This window comes from Ambystoma mexicanum, chromosome 6p (assembly GCF_040938575.1).
Source record: "Ambystoma mexicanum isolate Mex_15411 chromosome 6p, UKY_AmexF1_1, whole genome shotgun sequence".
In the NCBI taxonomy this organism is placed as follows: Eukaryota; Metazoa; Chordata; class Amphibia; order Caudata; family Ambystomatidae; genus Ambystoma; species Ambystoma mexicanum.
Genome location: NC_090935.1, coordinates 46,271,764 through 46,298,297, shown reverse-complemented (window position 1 = coordinate 46,298,297; position 26,534 = coordinate 46,271,764). Strand labels below are relative to the sequence as shown.

Here is a 26,534-nt window from a genome sequence, read left to right as displayed (position 1 = left end):
TTCATTGTCCCTGGCATAGGTGGACAGAGCATTCAGGGTACGCTGCAACCCAATTTGTGTTTGGTTGAGGATGATAATATAGTCAGCGTATAACATACTGACCACTTTTATGCCATTTATTCTTGTTGGCAAAGTATGTGGTGACATTAATGCTATTTCCATATCTACTGTATAAGCATTATATAGAATTGGGATGAGTGCACAGACCTGCTTGAGGCCCAAGTTTGTTTGTACAAATTCGGAATGATGACCCTCAGAGCTAAGTTGAATGGCAATTGATGTATTTGTTGCATATAAGGATTGCATGAAATACAACAATTGAGGGTCAAAACCCCATTCTTTTAATTTGGTCCATAATTTAGATCTTGAGACCAAGTCAGATGCTTTGGAGAAGTCCACATAGCAACAACAGAGTCTGCCTACCCCCTTAGTGCTTTTATGGATAAGAAACGGTAGCGTGGCAATACTTGTAATTGTGTTATATCTCTTTTGTAAGCCCGCCTGGAATATACTCAGGATATCCCTTTCTTCCAACCAACTAGACAAGCTCTCCCAAAGAATATTGGCAAACCCTTTCTGGTTGGAGTCCATCATGGCCAGTAGCCGGTAGTTCAAAGGTTCTAATCTTCCACCTTTTTTAAAAATCGGGACCATGATGGACCTCCGCCTGCTGTCTGGCAATTTACCCGTCTGCACTATGTACCTAAACAGGACCCGCAAAGCCATAGCCCACAGTTTGCTGTCACTCTCTTGAAAACCAGGTTGGGGATTCCATCCGGGCCGTGTACCCTAGAGACTTTGACTTTGTCGATAAGGAGAACCAAATGATCCTCCTTGATGCCATTGCCCATTGGACCCAATTTCTCTTCCTAGCTAAACGAGGACTCGAAGCTGACAGGCCAGCTGGTCTCACTATCTACACACCATAGACTGCCACTATCTACACACCGCAGAGTGCCATTGTCTATGCACTGCACACTGTCACTGTCTATGCACCGCAGACTGTCACTGTCTGTGCACCACAGACTGCCACTACCTATGCACTGCATACCGACACTATGTATGCACTGCACACTGCCACTATCTACGCACCACACACTGCCACTATCTACGCACTTCACACTGCCACTATCTATGCACCGCGTACTGTCACTATCTATGCACCGCACAATGCTACTATCTAAGCACTGCATACTGCAACTAACTATGCACCGCATCGTGCCACTATATACGCACTGCAGACTGCCACTAACTATGCACCTCATACTGGCACTATCTATGCACCACATAGTCCCACTAGTTATGCACTGCACACTGCACTTATCTATGCACTGCACACTGCCCCTATCAATGCACCGCAGACTGCCACTACCTATTGCACACTGCCACTATCTACGCACTGCACACTGCCCTTCTCTATGCACTGCACACTGCTCCTATTTATGCACCGCACACTGCCACTATTTCCGTGCTGCACACTGTCTCTATCTATGCATCGCACACTGCCCCTATTTCCGCACTGCACACTGCTACTATCTACGTGCTGCACACTGCTATCTACGCACCACACACTGCCACTATCTATGCACTGCACACTGCTACTATCTATGCACCGGAAACTGCCCCTATTTCCGGACTGCACACTGCCACTATCTACGCACTGCACACTGCTACTATCTACACACCGCACACTGCCCCTATCTCTGCACCACACACTGCCACTATCTACGCATCACACACTGCCACTATCTATGCACCCCACCCTGCCACTATCTATGTGCCGGACACTGCCACTATCTATGCACCACACACTGCCACTATTCACTCAGGGTATTCAATGCTGAAGCTACACACAGAAGCTGTTGTTTGAGAAGGGTTGTGTCATAGTAGATGGAGTGAGCGGGGGCGCTTCTTCACTCCACCCATTTCACCTCTCTGTGCTACTCATGATGGAGCGGGCAGCCATGGAGCGGGTAGGTATGGAGCTGGCCGGTATGGAGCGGGTGGGTATAGAGCTGGTAGGTATGGAGTGGGCAGGTATGGAGCAGCTGGGTATGGAGCAGGCAGTGATGGAGCTGGCAGGTATGGAGCGGGTGGGTATGGAGCTGGCAGTGATGGAGCTGGCAGGTATGGAGCTGGTGGGTATAGAGCTGGTGGGTATGGAGCGGGCAGGTATGGAGTGGGTGGGTATGGAGCGGGCAGTGATGGAGCTGGCAGGTATGGAGCAGGTGGGTATAGAGCTGGTGGGTATGGAGCGGGCAGGTATAGAGCTGGTGGGTATGGAGCGGGCAGTTATGGAGCGGGTGGGTATGGAGCGGGCAGTGATGGAGCTGGCAGGTATGGAGCTGGTGGGTATAGAGCTGGTGGGTATGGAGCGGGCAGGTATGGAGTGGGTGGGTATGGAGCGGGCAGTGATGGAGCTGGCAGGTATGGAGCAGGTGGGTATAGAGCTGGTGGGTATGGAGCGGGCAGGTATGGAGCGGGTGGGTATGGAGCGGGCAGTGATGGAGCTGGCAGGTATGGAGCTGGTGGGTATAGAGCTGGTGGGTATGGAGCGGGCAGGTATGGAGTGGGTGGGTATGGAGCGGGCAGTGATGGAGCTGGCAGGTATGGAGCAGGTGGGTATAGAGCTGGTGGGTATGGAGCGGGCAGGTATGGAGCGGGTGGGTATGGAGCGGGCAGTGATGGAGCTGGCAGGTACAGACATTTGCTTGGATTCAGATTGTGTAGTAGATGGTGCAGCATGAAAACCAGGGCAAACCAGGTTGCCTCTAGGTCTAGTAAGAGTGGCCCACAGATTACGCCAGGGGGGGTTCACTGTTAGGGTTTTTATTTCTATTTATGTGTGGAGAACTACCATTGGTGATATACCATTAGTGATATGATATGATATGGCATTTATAACGCGCCTATACACAAGTGTTTCAAGGCGCGACGAGGCAAGGGAGGGGGAACAGAGGGAAGACAGAGACAACGATCTTACTAGGCCAGGTGACATTCAGATCGCGGAAGTGCATGGGAAGGGGGCGGGACAGTGCAGTACATGGAAAAATAGAATAAATAAGTAAAAGTAAGGCCAGCAGGTGGCAAGTGCAGGGGTAAGTGCAGGCATCAGGTGTCAAGTGCTGGTAGTGGGACTGTATGGATACAGAAAACAGTTCCCAAGTGCCGGGGTTGCCAGAAAGGCAGTCCAGGTGTGCGACTGGCGGGGGAGGGGACCTGGGAACCGAGTTCAGAGGGTGGCTAGGTAACCAGTACAGTTTCAGCCGGGAAGTCAGCACGGGAGAGGAGAAAAAGCAGAAGCAAAAGAGAAAGGTTTTGACCGGAGATGATTCTCCTCAAGTTTCAGGAAGGAAGGGAGGCTGTTCCAGAGGGAGGCCCCAGCTGAGGAAAGAAATCTCCCACCAACTCTTTGCTTGGAGAAGCGACTGACCCTGAGGGAGTTGGAGGCGGATGAGCGAAGAGCTCGAGAAGGGAGATATTTAGGAAGAGAGAGTTGAAGGTATTGAGGCCCCAGGCCCCAGAAGGCCTTCTGGACAATGCAGAGGGTTTTGAACTTAATCCTCGCAGCCACTGGGAGCCAGTGTAGAGATTTCAGTCCTGAAGAGATATGATCCCAGGGCTTGAGGCCATGGACAAGTCTCGCTGTCCTGTTCTGGATGAGTTGCAGAGGGAGGAAAGTAGAAGTTGGCAGATTTAGAAAGAGGCTGTTGCAGTAGTACAGCCTAGAGAGAACCAGAGCTCGGGAGACAGTGAGCTTCTGGGGGAAGGAGAAGAAAGGAAGAATACCTCTGAGGAGGTGCAGCTGGTAGTGTGATTTCTTAGAGACGTTGGAGATGTGAGGAGAGAAGGAGAGTGTGGAGTCGAAGATGACCCCAAGGTTTTTAGCCTCACAGGTGGGAGCAGGAAGAGGGCCAAGAGAGGCCGGCCAGAGAGTGACAGGAACGGAGGGAGCAGGTGTGCCGATGAGGCGAATCTCGGTCTTACAACAGTTGAGAATTGGCTATATCAAATGGCGGAGCTGGGGCGGTCCGGGGGGAGGGAACATGAGCACACGAAGACCATGCGGTATATGGCCATACAATAAGGATTTGCCAGGACTACCCATTGGCTTCATATGAAGAGTGGGTGGTGGATGCAGATGCTGGCATGATGGACTCGCTTCCATGTATACCAAAGCCTGCAGGGTGAGAGATTGCCCTGGGTGTCCTGTGGGTGTATACCAAGAAGTGGTCCTTCCAAGCTCTCTGTCTGAGGGTATGACCTTACTCACACCCACCTGTATGACCATTTTTTGCTGGGGGATGGGTGACACAAGGCTTTACCAAACATCTTACTCCTCATGCTGTACCTTTTGTGTGTCTTGTAGGCTGGACCAGATGAGAACCGCTACTACAAGGAGCTTCTGCAGTACTTTGGCAAAGTTTCTGACGAAGGTAAGTGCCTTCTGCCTTGAGCTAGACTTCCTGGGGGAAACCCACCATATGATCAAAGAGACTGTACAACCGAGAGCCTATCGCATGAAGAAAGCGTGTGTGGATAAAAGTGCCTGTGGATAAAAGTGCGTGTGGATAAAAGTGCCTGTAGTTTAATATTGCCCTTTCAGGAAACCGATGCAGATTCACGCTGAGCCTGGTTGGCAGCATGGAAGGCACTGCAAAAAATGCACAAAGTGTGGGTTTGCAATGTGAAAGATTAGAGGCAATAATGGTGAAAAGTGCATCATAACCAGAGATGAGGAAATGTCTGTGGCAGAAGTGCTGGAGTTCACCCTTGATAAATCATCATACCCCTTCATAGAGATACTTGCGCTAAACCCATCACCGCCTGCCCACGCCGAAGCCCGCTTTCCGCTTCGGGTGCGAACCAGGTTTGCAAGAATTTTAGCCAATCGGGAAGACAGAATGCTCTGAACCCCATGTGGTTGGCTGGAGCGCTAGGTTTTCCAACCAATGACATCATGCAGAACATTCCATCCTCCCAATTGGCCGAAAGGATTGCATGCCTTGCTCCTCTCCCGCTCTGCCCATTCAGCGGGGAGAGGGCATTGCATCCTCCAGGCAATGCATGCCTAGAAGCGAATGACGGATTCCCCGCCCATTCTGTCATCCGCTTCCTCTGTGGTGTGGCCGGTATTTGGCTCATCCCTAATGAGGATCCCAGCCAAGCCGTTTCCAACCGAAGGGTTCCAGGGATGTGTGAGGGATTGGCCAGCTATGATCTGGAGATTGGCGAGGGGTCTGCCTGCACTTCGGTTCTGTGCCCTTGGGAATGTCCAGAAGCTGCCCTGCATTTTTTTGTTGTGTAAATGGCTTCAACTGGCTCGGTTTCTAGGCCCAACAAGGTTTTCCAGGGATCTATCCAATGTCCTAATAGACCCAAGTGGCTTGGTTGATCACGGGAGTGCTCAAATATACATGAAGGTTGTGTTAAAGGGGTTTCTGGTCTGGGTAAGCCCCCCAGGATCATCTGGGTGCATTCCACAGCCCGAGAGATGGCTCAGGCCCTATTCCAGGACACCCAGCTCATAGGCACCGATTGGTTAAGTGCGTGGATTTCTCTGTTTCACTGGTATTTGAGCTTATTTATTTCAGGGCAGTAACTGTTATTTGCACTCGGGGTTGGTGCAGCAGCCAATCATATTGCTTGGAACAAGGTCTATATCTTGAAGCATAGGTTCCAAGCAAGCTGTTGGCTGCCTTTATCACGCTTCCATCCCTCACCGCCCCGTCATCCCTCCTACACAGGATGCGAAATAGGGAAACCTCATGTATCTGACCTGCTCTCTGCTCCTGTCTTCGCCCCCATCCATGCCTTCTGCTTCCATGTAAATAGAAAACGGGTTCTTCCTAATTCCATGCTGGCGGCCATCTTGACTCCAGTAGCCATCCCCGGGGCTACCTTTCCCCCCAATGAAGAAATCCTTTAGCGCCATGGTTGCCTTGCCATGGGGCTAACAGACACAATAATGTCTTCAGTGGCAGGCCTTACTTGATGGTAATGACATGCCACCCTCATTAAAGGCCCTCAGTATGCTCAGTGCTATTGCCTTGGCAATGGGATTACCAGCCGATACAACCAGCCACTGAAGGCATTACAGCCTAAATATGGACTTAGAGCTTCAGTCCATATGAAATTATATGCTTTTCTATGTAGTGCCTATACACAATGTGTTTCAAAGCGCTTCAAGGCAAAGGAGGGCACAAGGGAAAATACAATGACATTCTTACAGGCCATGAACAGTAAGGATGTGAAATTAACTATTGTACTCAGCCTGATAACCATTTCAGATAGTGCAAGAGCTAAAACATAGATAAGGAAGGGAGGGGGAGAGTGGGAAGGAAATGGAAACAGACAGGCGACTACCGTACTAGGCCTGACGACATTTCTGGTAGAGCCGGAGAAAACAAAAGGTGGGGGAGAGGGGTGCAGAAAGGGAGGGGAGGAACAAAACAAGCGAATATCGTACTAGGCCCAATGACATTTCAGATAATACTGGGGGGAAAGGGTGTGGGGGAAACAAGTAAGGGGAGGGGGGAGGAGACAGACGAGGTTGCTATCATACTAGGTCCAGGGACAATTCTGATAGTCAGTGCATAGAAGAAAGTAAGGGGAGGAAATAGGAAAAGAGAGAAGGGAAAGGAGGAAAGAACAGTGAGTTATCAGGCAAAAGAGTGGAGAAGCAAGAGGGGAGAGTGAATACAATTGCAGAAGTCAGTAGTAACACATAATGTCGCAAGCCAGGATACAAGATGAAGATGGGAACAGCATGATTCAGGGCCACCATCAGAGACGTATGCAGGGTAGGGCTTGAGGGGCAAGGCCCACCCAAAATCTGCAAATGCCCACTCAGCAGCGCAGTGTGGGTATTTACAGGTGTTAATGTCAGTGCTGTGGGCCCAACTACATCAGCATCAGGCCCCATTTGCTAGACAATCCTGGCTACGCCTCTGGCCACCATGAGCACAAGATGCAAAGGAAGTCCAGCATGAGAGTTGAGAAAGGATAACGTCCATGAAAGTCAAATCCAGCATTGGCCACAAGACGGTGATGGTGAAACAACGTGCCAACCTTGAGGCTGTATTTCTGTGAGGTTCCAATACATATGAACTTCAAAAGTGCAATGTTCAGCCAGTGGGTCTGCATCACTGTTCTCATCAGAGGCTGTTCCTGTTATGGGCATCACCTTTTTATCCCTTAAATGGCCCTCACGGCACCAAACCATTAAGTAGCTCCTCCCATATGTTTCCCCGATCTTTTCTGAGCTTGCTTAAGGAAGATTTTGAAAGTATGGAGATATAGTTTTCTGTCGTGGAAATATTGCAACAATTGCTCACCTAACATGGAAGCACTTACTAAACAAAGATAAATAGAAATAACTCCTGTTAGGTGAACACCTGATGCTCAAATGCAATCATTCCCTAAATATTATAAAATACACTCCTGGAGTTGTTGTTTATTTCACAGAACTTCAACCTCAAAAGGGAAGCACTTACAAATGTATAAAACGCAGGTGCCAACCTTGAAGCTGTATTTCTGTGAGGTTCCAAGACATCTGAACTTCAAAACTGCAATGTTCAAAACTGCAGTGGGTCTGCATCACTGTTCTCAACTGAGGCTGTTCAAAGAGAGCGACTTAGGGGACTTTGTGGGGACACTGATGATAAGTCACCACTGGATCGAGGGGCCTTTTCCAGGATTAAACTGCCAGGCCGGGGCAAGAGCATGCGTCCTGCACTAAGCGAGGTCCCGCGCATCTGCATGGAGTTGGTGGTCTCGCCAGCCTAGGATCCACAGGAGAGACTGTTCAAGAGAATATGTGTCATTTAAGGGTCACCAGTGGTCGAGGTCCTGGGGGCAACCCCTCTATTCCAGAGGTGCGTCAACTCTGCAATCTCTAGCACCCCCAGCTCAGGGGTTCTTTGTACAAATCCCACCCCTCTGTCCACTGGAACCAATAGAAATGCCTCTCAAAGGCTTGCAAGTGCCTACTGCTAGGTTAGGTTATATATTATGTGAACTTGTAGCGCATGGCAATATGCCAGTAGGGCTTCTAGGTGCTGTGAGGGATTGCGAGTGTGTCAATATAAGCTGTGTCACGGTGTCACTCCAAAATCCAAATATTCAGCCGTCTCTGAAGTGTGAATGATGACATAGAAATCTAGGCTTTGCTGTAAGATTGTTACCCAAAGATGGAGCCAGGATGGAGTCTGCCAAAGCTGGCCTTGGGAGTCTGGGAACTCAGATTGAGATGTCTGAATCCGGGCGGATGGTGATCATGGATCCCCATCACAAAGATGGAGCAAGGATGGAGTCTGCCAAAGCGGGCCTTGGGAGTCTGGGAACTCACCATGAGATGTCTGAAGCTGGGCGGATAGTAATAGTGGATCCCCATCACACAAGGCCCGATGAACTATACCAAGAGCCTTGAATTCCGCGTGCTTCTCGACAGGGAGCCAGCGCAGCGCTCCGATGGTCGGAGCCATCAGAGACCTGGTGGGAGATCTGGTTCAGATGTGGGTTGATCCTCTTCACTAGAGACTGAGGAGTGCCCAGATAGACCAGACTAATGTATAAAGAACTAGAGCCTGAAGCCACCGAGGGGACCTACCCGAGGCAGGCAACAGCTTTTCTCCTCACCAAGAACTAGTGCGAGGAAAGCCTGAAGCCACCGAGGGGACCTACCCGAGGCAGGCAACAGCTTTTCCCCTCACCAAGAACTAGTGCGAGGAAAGCCTGAAGCCACTGAGGGGACCTACTGAGACAGGCAACAGCTTCTCTCCTCACCAAGAACTAGTGCGAGGAAAGCCTGAAGCCACTGAGGGGACCTACCCGAGGCAGGCAACAGCTTCTCTCCTCACCAAGAACTAGTGCGAGGAAAGCCTGAAGCCACAGAGGGGACCTACCCGAGGCAGGCAACAGCTTTTCTCCTCACCTATACATGATACAACCTAATCATGACTGTTTGCTTGATTTGCAAGTCCAGGGACAACTCTTCAGCAACAAGGAACCCCAGGCTTGGATGTGGCCACTATGGTATCCTTATGGTGGGGAAATCCAGGACTTCAAGTCCCAGTATGCAATGGAAAGATAGGAACAGGCTACAATCTTCGGCACATGTCCTTCTGTGAGATTGTGTAATGTAGCAATGTAGCAGTCAGGCCCGAGTCAAGGGGGGCACATGGCTGGTAAAGGGTGGCCAGTCTAAGCCTAGGAAAACCCATGCAAAGTGAGGGCCTCAGGGAGGGCTGTGGTCTGTTACTGGCCATGTGCACATTCTCACCCCTTGAAACACGTGTGTATAGGAGCGTTATAAATGCAATATCATATCATATATATCACCCCGACTAGGGGGTGATAGCTATTCACAACCCAGGGTTTGCCCGGGTGCAAATAGTTTCATTTTATTTTACGGGAGGTGGGTTGGATGCGTATTGCGCAAGCCTACACTCGCATAAAAAAGAACAAGATGGCCGTCACCATAGGAAAAAGGAGGAGCGCGGGGACAGGAGCACAAAGCTCCGGTCCAGCAGGTACGTGGGGCGAGGGGCATGGGGTGGGGGAAGGGGGCGGGATCTCTTTGGCCTTGTGTGGAGGGCCAGTACGTGGGCAGACAACAGGGAGTGGCTCTCTGTTGCCTCCACACAATAAAGATGGCGCCACCCCAGGAAGGCTGGACAATGTGGGTAGTACACTATGTGTTGTAACCCGCATTTCTAGCCACCTGATTGGCTGAGCACCCTTCCCCAGGTACCAATTACCTATATAAGTTTTGCACTTATTTTCAGAATTTGTTCATCCGTTTTCTGCGATTTCATTGGTTGCAAGCTATTTCATATTTTAGAATGCATTGGTCTTTACAGGTATTAGCCCAAAAACAGTTTAGAAATACTTTTTCAAAGTTAAATCCTCCTGTAACCACGCTTTTCATATGCATTGGAGGGGCGAGATAGATCTGCAAGGACGTCATTTCACCAAAATGCCTGGGGTACCGGAAGTGACATCACATGACCCTTGACATCACATGAAGGGATGTCATTTGACCCTGAAGGGATATCGCAGAAGCAATGGAACATGACCTTTCACCCCTTGGCAAAACAGGAAGTGGTATCACATAGCATTGTTCCTAAGTACACTACGAAAAATATTGTTACGATATCACTGTAAAGTGATATACATTTCATAAAAGAATTAATCGCCATATGTATCGTTAACATCAGTATGTATAGGCCCATATTACCAAATTATTGTGAATACAAGCAGACGCCCAAGTCCAAATGATAATGATGTGTTATTATAAAGCACTTACACTTAAGCACTTTATATAGAACAAATATACACCTAATATCACCCAACCTGTGTTGGTACTCATTTATCGAACTCAGAAGGATGAAAGGCAGAGTTGAGGTGTTTAAGAACGGACTAAGTCAGTGACTCACCCCCTGAAGTGTGCCTGAAATAAACCTTTAATGAGTCTAGCAATTATTGTTTAGCATTCCAGAAAGACACATTATGTGGTATTCCTATTCTTTCTTATTTAGGGTCACTGCTAAAAGTCTAACACTTGTGCAACCCCCTATTTTTTTGTAAGAGGCCCGAACAAGGAAGCCGGCCACTCCAGAAGCAAAGAGCCACATGGCACTGGCCACAGCCCAGGAGCTTCCATTAAAAAGAAAAAGACAAAAAAAAGAAGAAGACTTTTTTTTGAGGGGTAGCAAGGGAGACGACAGGGGTCACAGTTGCGGCCCCTGGTGCCCCCTAAATGACGTCCCTGCTAAGAGGGCCTGTTCCTGTCTGAGGATCTCTTTGTTAGCCCTGTGACTGGCATGGATCACTGGGTATTTGTTTCCATTGGCTCGTTACCATTTTTGTGGTGGGATTTTGTGTGGAATGTGCCACGTTAGTGATCTACACAGTTTCTTTACATGAGACACGGTTGTTGGAAGCCATTTGCCTGAAAAAAGACTTGATTGCATCAATTTCTAGTCATAAAGACCAATGCACTGACCTTCCCCAGGGTTAATGAATAGTTTATGTATCAAAGGTGACCTTTCCCTTGGACAACTCTGGCCGAGATCAAACTGCATTCCGAGTAATCCATGGTTCTGACTCCCTGGCAGCTGGAACTCTTGAGAAGGCAGGTCTTCTCCAACATAACGTGAATTAACTTAGGGGCGTCGGCGGATTTCTAGTGGGCTTGGTTATGGAGATATTTCTGTACTGTTTGCCATTGTATGGAACGATATAATACTGTCCATTGGTCACGTACTACAAATGGATCATATATATTTTGGTCCTTGAGAAATGTATATATACTGCCTTTTTATTCTAGGTCAAGATACGCAGGTTCCAGGCTTCAACATTGCGGGGCTGCTGCCTGACCGGCTGGACCGGTATTATCGCTACAACGGCTCCCTGACAACCCCTCCCTGCTTCCAGAGCGTCAACTGGACCCTTTTCAATGACACAATCAAGATTTCCATGGAGCAGGTCTGTACGGTCAATGGCCAGGGGTGACTGCGGTGTCAAGCTCGCTGGATGTAGGGTGATGTTGTGATGTAGGTCTTGTATTGTCACTTGGATGCAAAGCTTCAAGATCCTCATTTGTGTCACCAGCCTCATGGTAGAGGAACGTATCATGCTTGTATGTTATCCTGATGATTAAGTCGAGGCAGCCATGAGTGGCGAGAGGGAATCAGGGTCCACTGCAAGAAACATCAACATGGACTCTTGAAAGTATTGGGTGGGCTCTTATGGCATCGCGCAGCCTCAGCTTGACAGCCCCCTGCAAAGTGGGCCTCATTCAGATTTCAGCAGCACAGTAACAAAAAACGATGGTGAACTGCTGGTAACAGTTACCAGCAGTTTACCGCACAAATCCGCCATGGGGTCCTATCTATCCCAAGAATGGAGATTAACATCGCCATTTGGCCACTCGTCATCGCCCGAGTGGCGGAAATTGGAAAATGAGTTTGGCAGCATTAATCTCAAGAAATATAGCCAGTCTAATAATGAGGCCCGCTGTCTGTTACTCAAACTTTTCATACCACTGTAATTGCAAGCGGTGCTTGATGAGCATCATAATAACCAGAGACCCTTTCCGTCTCCACTTTTTTTTTTTTTTTTTTAGCTGTTGGTCTTGGAAGAGACGATCCATGGCGACAACCATGAGATACTGCACCTCAACTTCAGAGATCCCCAAAATCTGAACGGCCGCCATGTCTTAGCAAGCTTCAGGCCTCCCGTAGGGGGCACGAGAGCTCTTATACCAGGTAAGGAGGGCCAAGCTCTGATGCCACCGGCGGATCCAAGAGCTCATACGTCGAAGGTTCTCTGATATCTATCCAATAACCCAACTCAATGCAGCCATCTAATGGAATGGTATTATTGGATCATTTCACCTGAAGTCATCGCACCGATTCTGTTGGAATGGTTTTTAGTTAAATACCTCTGTTCTATGCTGAAAGACGTGGGGATCCCACATGATCCCCCTTTTTTGACCGCTTACCAACCTTGGCCTCCCCTTGATTTCAGTCTTCTGTATTGTTTGTTTTTATTCTTTCTTGTATTATTTTTATTTAAATGTTATTTTTAATTTTAAGATACAAGCTTTCTTACTTTTTCGTTCAAATTTCCGTGAGCATTATATCAATGTGTGCATTTTGACCGAGGTGGCCTTGCATTGAGATGGGTTTTCATTGACACGTATGAGGTGGAATGGGGGGTTGAGGGGTACCGCGAGAGAGGTATGCATGCAAATACAAGTTCCAAGCCACCCTCGATTATACATTCTGCATATGCGCGTGCCGGGTCCAGGCTTGTTACCCGCAGTGCCCAGATGGGTGCCTGCTCCAGCGTAGAATAAGAAAGTGAGGGCAGTGGGCAATAATGAAATAATATTAATTAGTGGGCAGAAGCATAAGAAGTGTCTGTTACATCCTAAGAATGGCAGGTGGCTAAGGAACCTGTGTAGAGTGGCGTAACAGACACGCCCAAGTCCTCATACATTCTCAAACATGCCAATAAAGGGAGCAAACTCTATTTAAAAAGGTGTTCAAAATATAATAATCAGCGCTAAAAAATATGACCAAAATAAAAATACTCCAACATAAAAGTCAAATAAAATCAAAATAGGTCAATTTCCTTTTCAATCCCTCAGTTGGATCTATGATTTTTATTTATTTAATGACAATACTTTAATAAACTCTTTTGCGATCATCAGTCAATGTATTCTCTGCATTAAACTTTCCCTTCAGAGTATGAGCGAAGTTGAAATGTATGAAACTGGTGATGTGCTTCCAAACATGGGGTGATGGGGACATCTAATGGGCAAGAGCAGTATTGCCGCTCACCATCTTTTCACTGATTTTTAGTTCACAAGATATTCAGACCAGCGAGCCCCATTACGATCCTGGCTTGGGATCACTTTTTGATTGCGGCGGCTGGTTCCCAGAGAATCACAGCCCACTTAAACCCTAGGTAGGATTGAAGTGCAACCGAGGTGAGGAGAAAGGATGCACAACAGTAGAAGGCCTGCAAAAGTGTATTGTTATTGTGATGGCTGTGGGAGGCAGTGGCTGCTGCACAGTTACACAAGAGGATCTTTACTGGCTGGTAAATGATACATGCACTCGATGCTTGATCAGAGGTATAAGCGGGGTAGGGCCTGAGTGGGCAAGGCCCACCCAGAACCTGTAAATGCCCACTCTGCAGCGCTGTGTGGGCATTTACAGATGTCAATGCCACTGTTGTGGCCCAACTACATCAGCTTGAGGCCCCACTTGTTAGACAATCCTGGCTACGCCTCTGTGCTTGATTGCATCACTCTCTGGCCAGGCACTGGTGTCTTTATAAAAGTGACATGAGGTTGCATGCTAACATGCAAGTTACCTCACAACACCCCTACCTAAGCAGCAATCTCCCCTTCAATTTTTTTGAGATTCCCTCATGTGCCTGGGTCCCTTTTTAAATTTTCCTCGTACGTTACATATCCAGTGCTTGATTTGTAAAAAAAGACGTGCCAGGGCCCAAAAAATCTTGGCCCCGTAATGCCGGTCCCAGGGCCAGCGGCACAGCCCACCAAGCGGGCGGCCTGTGCAGGCTCAGTGCTAGACCTAGATGCTAGACAGTGGTAGACAGCCAGAAAGAGCTTGCTTTCTGGCCTCACCTATCCCGCTCATAACATGTTGGATAGAGCTCCCAATTTCTAGCTCCCTGGTCTGGGTTGCTACCATTATTCGAAATTGGATCTGGAGGAAGGCGACGTGTTGAGGGTGTCATTTTCAGTGTCTGCCGTGAAGAACCCTCTTTGGGGGGTCTTAGACTGTGAGTGACACATTGTGAGGAACAGAATCGGACAATAACACAGACACTATGGGCCTGATTCACAGAAGTGTTTTATAGTAGAAAAACCACATTGGAAAACGTTCTGTGAATTAGGACCTATGTTTGGAGCCGGGAAAACCCCTTCACAAAGTTGGGTGCATTGTTGACATGGCCATGCTTGGTGTATGAGTTATCTCTGAGTCCAGGGGACCCCATCCCTAACTAACTGTACTCATGCTTGCGGTCTGAAACTGTCCCGGAGGTTGTAAGATCTTTGCATATTGTAATCTGCAGCGACTGGCATGGACGTGTAAGTGAGTCCGAGATCCACCAGAAGCGATGCTGAGAGACGCAAATCTTAACTCAGGCTGTATGATATGGACACACACAGTTGGGGATACCCCCCTTTCATCTGGGAAACTCACCAAATGCGAATTTAAGAGGCACATGGGTAATTATTGTGCCGAAATCCCAGCGCATTATTTCTCGAGTTGCCCCCAGGTCCCCTCATAAGACGAACTGTATTAATCAGGTGCCAGGGAAACGGGCTCAACAAGATGGCATTTCTTTGCATAATTGCCGAACCCCGAGCCGTTCCTGGTCACTGCGAGGGGGTGCCCAATATCATTTTATATTCCTTCATAGGAAGGGATTGTACATGAAGGGTGCAGAAAGGACTGACTGCCGAAAAGTAAGTAATTACCGTTACCAGATGCAGCAATGCTTGAAACCATCCACATAACAAGAAATCCCAGTCTTGCCCCCCCCCCATGCCACCGATGGCGGGACCTACTGCTTTCATTTTCTGTTTATTGTTAAATTCCTCTCCATCCCCATTTTCAGGATGGACATTGTGCACAGCAGAAATGTATTATTAGGTACTGCTAGTGTATGATTATACCCCAAAGTATCCATCTGACTCTTTTGTGCTCTACATGGTACAGGTGGTGAGAAGGTTGGCATCAGACATGAGAAGACAGAAAAGAGAGAAAAAAACAATTTATGATCTGGGAATCCTCGGTACATGTCCTAACAAATGCTCTGTCCCTTGGGGTAGGTCTGAACCGTAGTAAGCACCACATATACATATGTAGCACGCTTGCAGGGTCTGTAATGAAAAGCATAGTGCGGGACACTCTCGCCTAGCCAGTAGGCCATAGTGGAAGTTCAGACGTTTACTTACCTAGGGCCGCCTCTGCGAACCTGAAGGCCAGCATGCAGCTCTCCTTGGCAGGTAGGTCTTGCCTTCCTCGCTGTCACCCTGCAGGCACTCGGCCTGGTCTAGGACTCCTTGAAGACTCTGCTAGGCCCTGGAGATCCTCAAGGCACAATCACCATACATTAACTGATACGACAGACACGAAGTTTAATTCCCAAAATCTAGGGTTTATTTCAAAGCAAGTAGTCTCAGTCGGCCGACTGGATCTCACGTCTCGCAACGTGTGTCACCCAGACCTCGTGAGACGCAAGAGAGCGAGCATTCTACAACAGTGACATATATACAAAAGGACAATCATACTATCAGTTTGTGACACATCAAAAACCGCCCATAATGTATCTTTTTGAGCTAGGGTTTGGTGATTGACAATTATGACGAATATGACACCTTCTGAGACGTTTCTTTGTTAATCTATATTACTTGATTTGGCAACAGTTGCAGTTCCAAAGGCACAGACAGGATTCTTTGTTACAGATAACATAATGCACTTGTTTAGTGAACAAACCGTGTTCGTAGGAGAGATACATTCCAACGCATGCTATCTTCTAGTTTCTATTCGTGAACTAAGGGTCAGTCTGATTTAAGAGGGCCCAAAAAGGGGGGACGTAAGGAGAGTATAATTCATGCCTTTAACGGCCTGTTTCTACAGCTTCAGCGAGACTAGCTGGCACCTGGCTTGGTGATTAAATGCCTCTCTGCTCCCCTCCAAGGACTTGTGAGGGAGTAAAACAATGTATTCCTGTACTGCTTTGGCCTTCCTGTCTGGGCTGGTCTCTCAACATGTAACTTGTGGCCTTGCTTTGTGCAAGAGGAGAAGGAAATTAAATACATTTCTTTTGCAAAGCGTTTGAACAGAAAAGGCAAAAGAAAGCAAATGGCAGAGCCTGTGCGAACAAAATGGACGCTCTATGGTTATGCTGACAATTCTGTAATTGGCGATGCTGAACATATGATGCGATTTGGTTTTCGACCAACATAATATAACATCTATGCTATGGTAGGGTATTTTCTAGACTCACAACTCTGGGAGCCGAATCTCTGCAGGGCCTCCTGGTGCTGCTTGGATCCTGGAAGGCCCCCGGGCAGCGAGGCCATGAGGGTCGAGGTGAGAGCCATAGCCTGAGCCAGGCTGGAGCAGAAGCTGGCAGCCAGGCTACGCATTTGGGGGTGTGGCCATGTGGGTGGGATGGAGCTGCCCCTAAATCCGTCACCCTGAGGTTCCTGGCTGTCCTGCTGGCCTGGCCATCAGTTGCCAATGCCATTGTTCATTTGTATCATTGCCAGCGTCCACTTGGCCTTCCACTGAGGCAGGGGCTCCTCTCACGGCCCCGACAATGACTCCAGTGCCCTGCTGCACAATGAGAAGGACCTGGGCACCCTGCACCGGGCCAAGTCCCTTTACAGTGGTCGCACCAACCGCAAGGACACCACGCTGTACCTTTCTGGTAACGCGTGCTGGTGTGCAGGAGCCGGATGGAGCGGAGGAGATAGTGCCCATGCGCAACAGCCAGCACCACAGTGTGGGCTCAGACTCACTGAGTCTGCACCCCCCCTCCTGGCTGGTACGCACGGACAGTCACGCAGGGGCGGTGCTCACCGCACAAACACTACACACAACTGTGACCTGACTTGCAGGCTGCACATTGGCATTGCAGGCTAGGCAAGAAAAAGAAAAGAAAATAAAAAAATGAGCTTGTGACTGTGCGCTGCCATGAGTGCAGGCAGCAGAGTTACCCAAAAAAGAGTGCCTGTTTTGCCCACCGGCACAAATTAAGCACTGACATAATCTTGGACCTTCATCTGAATCATCTGGTTTTCTCCTCTGGGTAGCATCGTATGTCTCCTCCCTGAACCCCATGTTGTCTTCTTTCTTGGACAGGGAGTCATGGGGTTGGCTTTTGTCCTATTGGTCCAGATGTTGTTGCTATCTTGACAGGTTCCACTCTTCCCATGAAGGACTTGTCCAGTCGATTTTCCTAGTCATTGTCAAAGTCTATGCTACCCTGTAACATCTCCTGTCCTCATCCTTAGCCTCCTCCTTACCTTGGACTGTGCTACCACTTGCAGTAGCCATTGAAACCATCATTGCCACAACTAACCACAAATATGGCTCAAATGATCGACTCGACTTGTGGCGAGAGTGTCCGCTGTGTGCTAGAGCTGGCCTCCCAACTGGAGATCCTTTTTCGCTGCCGTCCACCTCATTTGTCCATGTGTGTTCACCTTTGCCTCCATGGCTGTGGTTTGCAGTGTTCAGATGATCTCTTTGGCACCACCCTGGGCATTCATAGCATGATGTGTTTGTGTTGTATATTCAGGAGATGCGCAAATGCTTTAAACTCAGCACCTTGGCATGACGGATTGGTTATCCGAGAGCAGCAATCCAGGTATTCCATGTGTTGAAAGTATCGTTAAGAACACCTGAACCCCTGCTTCTGCCACCATATGCCAGTCCCTACCCCTCGGGTACATCATCCTCCGCCAGGATAGACCTACACGCAAAGGTGGGGGGTTGCCCTTATAGTCAAATAAACACTTAAGGCTAGACAAATTAAATCCACAACATCGGAGAACTTTGACGCCCTATCGGTAAAGATCTCCTTCTCTCCCAACGACACCATGACAATGCACCTCATCTACCATCCTCCAGGCCCACTTCTGGACTTCCAAGTCAACCTTCTACACCTCACAGGTAACAATCTCAAACCGAATACTAGAGACATACACCGAGGAGATTCTAATCTTGAATTTAAGGATACAAAAGACAAACACAGCAAAGCCTTTGCTAAAGCTCTCCAGGACGTACAATTCATCCAGAGAGTCGACTCTGCCACTCACACTAAAGGTCGCATACTAGACTGTTAGTCGACCACAATTGCAAGGTAGACATCAGCTCTAACACCCCACAACCTTGGACCGACCACCATCTCATCCATTTCTACATCCCAACAACTGCGGCATCCTCACAAAACCTTCCCACTCCAGCTGCCCTAGCCAGTTCAAAAAAACTGCACACAAAAGAGAGAATCCTCCCACTCCTAGAAGTCTCAGCACTAGCATCACCCCTCTCGAGTAACCCCACAGAATTGGTTGACCTCTACAATACTACTATTAAAGAGGCAAGCAACACAATCGCCCCACTAGAGAGAAAAAAAGCAAAAAGACTCTTTCATGTTAATTCGTGGTACAACCGAGAGCTACTTGACCTAAAACTACTCAAAAGACACGACCTTAACAAATAGCAATCCTGCCCTTCAGCTCCCACTCGTGATTCCTACCTAGCTATCGCTATGCAATATAAAAATGCCATAGCCACAGCCAAAGCCGCTGCCTACAACACCAGAATCGAGAATGCTAAATCCCACTCGAAAGAACTATTCGCCATCTTCAATGAGCTGGTCGTGCCTTCCATGTACAAACATCAAACTGTTAAGGACGAGAAATGCTGCAATGACATCCAGAAGGCTATGCTGGACAAAATCGAACTACTCAAAAAAAAATAATCACAGCCAATGTTGACAACCTACCCAATACCGCCTGCACAACACTGACTGCGCCTAATCCTAGGCCCCCTATCCATCATGACAGCAATCCACCACCACCATTTAGCTTTAGAAAGGTAAATATTCCCAAAGTCCGACTCATTGTGAAGCAGATAAAACCCTCACTATGCAAAGGGGACATCTGTCCAGCAAACATAATCAAAGACTGTGCTGAGTTACCAGCACCTTTCATCACAACCTTTATTAACGCTTCATTTGCCTCTGGCTCAGTACCCTCCTCTCTTAAGGAAGCATGGGTTCACCCACTACTAAACAAGCCCACCCTAGACCCCGACTCTCCAAAGAACTATAGGCCAATTACAACTGTGCCATTCCTGCTGAAAATTCCGGATAAGTCTGCATAGAATTACACAGCATCCTAGGAAAGAGACAATCTGGTTTTCGTCCGCAGCATGGCACTGAATCTGCTTTGCTTGACTTAAAAAACCAACTCCTAAGTAAGAAACATGGACATGGGCAAATGTGCAATCCTCTTACTTCTCGACCTGCCGGCTGCGTTCGACAAAGTTGACCACAAAGTCCTAAAGACACACCTCACAGACATGGCTCACTTCTCCACTGAGGCCACTACAGGGATTACATCCTTCCTGGAGCGCAGAGCTATGAGAGTCTTCTCAGACCAAGCACCAGCCACTCCCTCCCCTATTGGTTGTGGAGTACCACAAGGTTCCTGCACCTCCCCTACGCTCTACAACCTATTTCCCCTACCACTTTTTAACGACCTAGAAGAATTCGGCATCACTTTCACCAATTATGCTGATGATACACAAGTTCTTCCCCCACTACCTGGTGATTACGAGCAAGACCTAAAAACCTTACAAAACACATATGCTATCAATCAGGCTTGGGTGGCAGCCAAAGGCCTCTGTCTCAATGGGGGCAAGACAGAGATCTTACTAGTGGGCCCTAAAGAAACCCTCAGTAAACTAGACAGCAAATACTGTAACTTCAAAATTGAGAGCACTGTAATTACAGTTTCGTCCTCGGTAAAAACTTTGGGAGTGTATCTATGTTCAACCCTGTCCATGGTTAGACATGTCAGCTATATCTCCTCAGCAGCAGCACTGACAACGAAAATAATCAAAGCGGTAAAACCTCACCTGTCCACTGAAAACTGCCTCAACATTGCCAGGGCCACCAAAGGTGCAAAAGTGGACTATTGTAACACATCCTACAAATTATAAATCACACAGAACAACGCACTGAGAGCAGCCCTCAGTATTCCCAGGAGGGAGTACATCTCCCTAGCAAGACAAAAAGCCCACTGGCTCCCAGTCAAAGAGCACATCCAGTTCAAGTCCCTCACTATTACCCATAGATGCATATCCCAATCTTCTCCCAGCTATCTAACTGAACGAATACAAGTCCAGACACTAAGTCCGAAACAGGACATGTACACACACACACACTCTCAGTCCCTACCTTCAACAGAACCAAAGCTGGCAGCTCGAGTTTCGAATTTCTAGCACCAAAATCCTGGAACTCACTGCCACTTAAATTGAGATGTGAAACTTCCATCTTGGCCTTCAGAAAGGCACTGAAAACCATTTTATTCAAGTAAATATGCACCTAGCCCACCACCTGGAACGCGAATAATGTCTGCAACCAATCATTTATTATGTCGACATATTGTACCTATATCACTGTTCCCATGTCACCCTGGAACACGATCAATGTCTGTAACCATTCGCCTATTGTTGTCCTCATATCATACCCATGTCAAGTAAGCTTCATGTGACAGCGCCACGATGCCCGAGGGCAGTTGCACGCTTTAAAAATCCAAATAAATAAAATCAAATAAATAGAAGACATTTAGTTCACCTAGGGTAGTAGGACCAGTCATCAATGGCTACCATGAAATGCTGGTTCGCTAACAGTGTTCCAACGAGCATCCCAATGGCTTGCCATAGCCATGGGGATCAAGGGCTGGGTAGGGTCTAAGGGGATCTTGAAGGAGATGCTCCTCCATGAGCCTCCATATTGGCATTTTTTGATATGTGGTGAGAGACATTTTCTTTGTGTGATCATTCCAGGCCATGCCCCACAGGACGGATTATTAGTGGTTTCAGAGGATGTCTGACCCGTGGCACTATAAAGACTGTAAACGAGCGGCAGGGGCATTCTCAGCAGCTACACCAATTACCAGCAAGAGGATACTTGGCCTCAACAAAATCCCAGCCGCAAGAACGGAGAACTCGACCATAGGGCAGCATGTACTGTCTTTATTATCCAACAAAATGACAGGGATCAGACTAGAACAGCATGTCGTTTCCAGAGCTCGCATCCTCCAAACGTGTGTCACACCGTTTGAACCATAAGTGACGTCAAAAAGACATGTCTCATCCCCCAAAACCTATCAGGGATGAGGATTGGTCAGTTTAGAGAAACTACATACACAATACAAAGGGGTTTGTTTGTTTAGTTATTGGATCGCCATATCTGGTGGCTCTTCCTAGGACCATCTCTACATGTAACAAATACGGAGTTGCAGGTTAGCCGGGAAACTACTGGTCACTGCAACATGCTGTGCCTTAGCCGATGATGGGATACAAAGGGCCTGATCACGACTTTGGCTAATAGCGCCGGATCACGAGTTCGGCGGTAATGTAATTCCTCATTCCCCATTGAGCCCATTCGGGAATGCCCCATTCCCCATTGGGCTCAATGGGGAAAATTCGCGCTCTTACCGCCGGCGGATTTGCCGCCGGCGGTAATAGCGCACATTTTTTGCGGATTTTCACCCAGCCAAGAGCTGAGGCGAAATCCGCCAAAGTCCTGATTTGGCGGACCCTTAAATCTGGCGGTAATAGCGCGACTGCCGGATTTAAGGGTTACCGCCAAGGTTGTGATGAGGCCCAAAGTGTCTTCCCAACCTTGGGACCTTGGACAGCTACCAGGATGAGTGGATGTTTTCAAGGTGATGGGAACGATCATGAAGGGGCTGTGTGTTTCCATCGTGCTGCCATCTCTGATCGCCTGAGCCCTGAGATAGTTCATCCAGTGTTGAACCTGCGCAGTAATTGTATTATTCCACCTCTGGTTCGATTGGAACAGCTTTCCTTCATCTACTTTGAGTGAATAGGCAGTGTCCTGTTCTTCCAGGTCGCGTGTGTAGGGAACACGAAATGGAGCTCTCCTGCTTGAAATGATGAGGATTTTAAGCTATATTCCTTGCAGTTGTCTTATCGCCTTGGTAAACTGGAAACTTTCCATCGCTGCTCATCCTTGGCTAGGATGTGCACTGTGTCTGGAAGTTCTGTCTGTCTGCCTTAAGCTGAATCAGGCTGTCAGCCTTTCCATGTATTCAAAGTTTGTCTCATCTTCCCCATTCACTTCGGGACACCTATGGCTTCCATCTTTGTTCTTATGGCTTGCCATGGTAGTCGCAATTAAGCATGTGCAAGCTGGGAATACGTATTCATTGCATCTTGCTGTTTCCGCTTTAGCAAAGGATATATATATGTGTGTGTGTGTCAGCCATCTATCTGCGTGAGTCATAAGCATTTGATTTGTGTCTATCTGCAATAAACTAATGTATGTTTGCGTAGCTTCGTGCATGGATGCCTATTTTCTTCATGTCTACATGCACCTACGTCGTGATGTCAGTAATGATGTCATTAGTTTTCGAGGTTGTAGTCAATCAACTTGTTCAATTTATGACAACTCTATCTCATGTCTGAGCGAGTAACGTTTCTCACATCTGCAATACATCGACAATGGTGATGAAGGGCCCAAAAGTGTAGTACCTCTATCAATTCTATGCCTTCGGGCAGCGAGTCGGTTGGGGGTCACGAGAGCCAGACTTCGACCTCTGACTTCAAGACTGTCGTGCCCATACCCCCCTGGACCATCAATCATTGATGTACCGTGACCGAGTTCTTGGGCTGACAGTCAGGCCCGCAGCTTCTGCTCTCTGTGTGGGAAGGGACATCCTCCTTCCCCCCCAGCACTGAACTCCATGTTTGGCAATCAGGGAGGACTTCTCATGTTCAACGTCCAGGTGAAACACTCCAGCAGGCTGTGCACGATACTCATGTCCATCCATGCACTCTGTGGAGATGCGACATGGACGAGCCAGTCATCCATTTAAGCACAAACAATAATTCTCTGCTTGTGATATGCCACTACCCTGGGGGGCGGGTCAGTGCTTTCGTAAACAGTCTCTGTACGGATCACAGGCCAACGGGAAGCACCTAGAACTGGTAGTGGTATGTGCCTGCTGCGAATCCCAGAAATCTTCTGTGCTCCTGGAAGACGGGCGCCTGGAAGTATGTGTCCTTGAGGTGGATGGACCAAAGGAATTCTCCTATGCGTACCATGGTTATAATCTCCTGGAGCACATCCTTCTTGAAGTCTTTGATGTGTTTGTTGTCTGCCTTTAAGTCAATTATGGGTCACCACGCCCCTGGGTCTTCATAATGAGTAAGAAGATGGAATATATCCCCTTCCCCCATTCTAAGCTGGCAACAGGGACCCATGTGTTCTTCTGGAGGAGCTTTGGGATCCCCGCCCAGAGTTTCATCCTCTTCTGGATACCCCTTTGCCCTGGGGTGACCACCTGAACAGAGACTTGTGGATATGAATTGAACTCATGACATATCCCTGTTGAACAATGGCCAGGCCCTGGTGTCGCCTATTCCTGCTTCCCAAACCTTGCTGAATTACAAGAGGTGGCCCCCCACCTATGGTCACTGGAGGGGAGTCAGGAATATGCAAGGGCTGCAATGTTGCCAGCATCCGGCTTGATGGGTTTGAAGGCCTCGCTCTTGCTTGAGATCTGGTCTACATGGATGCTTTTGGTGCCGGATCGCCCGGGTATCTGAAGCAAAGAGCAGACGAAGGCAAGTATCATGTGTATCACAGCCCCATTCACCCCTTCCCATTCACATACACACACACACACACACCCTGTCTGCACCCGACTCTCATGCACTTCTGAAAGTCATGATCGCACCCAACTCACCAAGCTAGGAAACTCGCCAGAATCATCCAAAATGGTCAAAAACCTTGGACAACGAGCTAACACTAGAACCACAAGTCAACGCAGTGGTAAAGAAATGCTTCTCCCACCTATACACGATTAAGAAGATACTTTGTGACCTCTCTTTCATGCCCAGAACACTCGCCGTCATCTCCCTCGTCATGTCAAGAATAGACTACGCCAACAGCATCTACCTAGGAATGCCAGAATACCTCATGAGGAAATTACAACGAATTCAGAACGCAGAAGCAAGACTACACCTTAGACTCACTAGGAGGGCACACATCACCCCAGCATTAAGAACACTGCATTGGGTACCAGTCAAAAAAAGAATCTTCTTCCAAACTCTCTGCATAACTCACAGACCGATCCAGGGGCAAGGAGCGGAATTCACACATGAAACAATTACCATCTACAAACCAACTCGCACACTTAGATCCAGCAACGATATCCGCCTCGAACCAAAACAATTCACAAAACAAAAATGTGGGGGATCAGCAGTCCCCTGTATAGCAGTGAAACTATGGAACTCGCTCCAAAAGGAAATTCGAACAGCAGAAGATCACCTACAATTCATTAAAAACATGGCTGTTTAAGACACTACGCTGAAGAGACCACCAGATGGAGAAATCCCACTACTACAACGCACAAAAACCACTATGAAACTGGACCACCCAAAGGAATATCCAATGCAAAACCGAAAAGGAACAACACAACTGAAGGGTTAACCCAACGCAGAAACAACCCAGGCAACCCCCGACTAACCCTACTAATAACTCATTAACAACATACGTGCAAAGCTCAATGCGCGCGTTCCAATACGATACTATTATTAACACATTCATCAAAGATGTTCAAGTTACTGGTAATGTTAACTTGTTTTATTTAAACATGAACAATGATTTTCAAATGTTTCAATACAATGATTCTTCTACAGTTCCCAATGTTTAAACACAATGGGCCTCTTTACATGGACGGTGGTAACCATGGCGCTATTAGCGCCATGGTTGCCGCCGGTATTTTACTGAGTCTGCCATGGGTCCAAGGTGTGTGGGGGCGGTAATTCCCAATTCACCATGGCACTTCCCCATTCCCGTTTTTGCCCCCATAGGGCTCAATGGGAATGGGGAAGGCGGTAAATACGGTACCGCAAATTGCTGTACCGTAATTACCTCCAAGGTCCCTTTGCGGGTCCCGTCCTTAACGGCTGGTAAAACCAGCCGTTAAGGTAGGGTCCCACAAAGGTACCTCGTAGTAAGGCGGTAAGGGTTTACCGGCACTGGTACCCTTACCGGTACCGGTAAACCCTTACCGCCATCCTTGTAATGAGGCCCAATGTTTTTTGTACAGTTGCCCAAATGTCTCAACACAATGGTTGTTCTACAGTTGCCAGCATGTGTTTCGACGAATTAGGTATTTTTCAAGGCAAAACTTTAACGAGCAATTTGGTCGTATTCAAGGCAAAACTTTAACAGTGTCCAAGGTCATTTTAGTCAATCTAAAGTTTCTACACATAACAGAGTAAGTCCATTCATCATTGTACAAAAAGGTTCATCTCATGAAATGGAAATAATTCACAGCCATTGGAGGGGAGACAAAGGATGGGGGTACAGAAGGCAAAAAGAGTACAATGAGTCATATTAAGACAAAGGAAAGAAAAGAGAAAGAAAGAAAAACAACCATTAAAATAAAACCAATCTCAAATTCATAATGGTATCCTAACATTAGTGCACCTGGTGTTGCTGATTTATTACATATTAGCATAACAACGTTCTTCTTGTCTATTGGATATCACAATGCAATGCAACACATTTTGACACATTTTGACAAACTCATGCAAGATTGGATGCCTCAATAATTACCTAATTACTAATGACTCTCAATCACGTGGCATACCCAACACAGACCTTCACCACAGCACCAAAAGTACAGACACTCTACCAACTCTCCAGAGCACCCAACACACACATGAAACATCCACATACAGTCAAACACAAAACCATTGCACAATGCCAATGAACTAAAACCATACCAGCACACAGTAACCGGCTTTTCTGAACTGAAGCTACCAACAGCACATCAAAGCTCTCTTGTGCTTCTCCCTCTCAAATCTACTAACCAACTAACTGCCCCAATCCCCTTAATTTTCAGATCTGCCTGAGAGCCTGGAGGCCATGAAAAACGGAAGCGGTGTGCCGTACAAGTCACAATAACATAACATAACTTCCAACCTGCAGAGCCACACCCACATCCCTCTCCACATCACCCACACTCCACCTCCAAAACACAAACGCAACCTCATACGTATTGCTCACTCTGAGAGTGCTACATGCAGCAGGCATCGCTGCCCTGATCACCACGTACAGCCTATATGCTCTGTCTATCACAGAGCTATGGGTCTCCCTCACCTCCACACATATCCTGTGTGACCTCGCCATACAGGCTA

The 26,534-nt window shown here is 47.8% G+C and overlaps 1 protein-coding gene across 6 annotated transcripts in view; it reads left to right on the top strand.

Moving 5' to 3' along the window:
* LOC138511191 (uncharacterized) overlaps nucleotides 1-26,534 on the top strand; it is a 699,527-nt gene that overhangs the window by 583,730 nt on the left and 89,263 nt on the right. For all 6 annotated transcript variants that reach the window (XM_069626707.1, XM_069626706.1, XM_069626705.1 and 3 more), the window contains exons 6-8: nucleotides 4,370-4,436; nucleotides 11,333-11,490; nucleotides 12,131-12,272. In XM_069626707.1, the coding sequence (XP_069482808.1) occupies nucleotides 4,370-4,436; nucleotides 11,333-11,490; nucleotides 12,131-12,272 (367 nt within the window). The remainder of the gene's footprint in view (nucleotides 1-4,369; nucleotides 4,437-11,332; nucleotides 11,491-12,130; nucleotides 12,273-26,534) is intronic.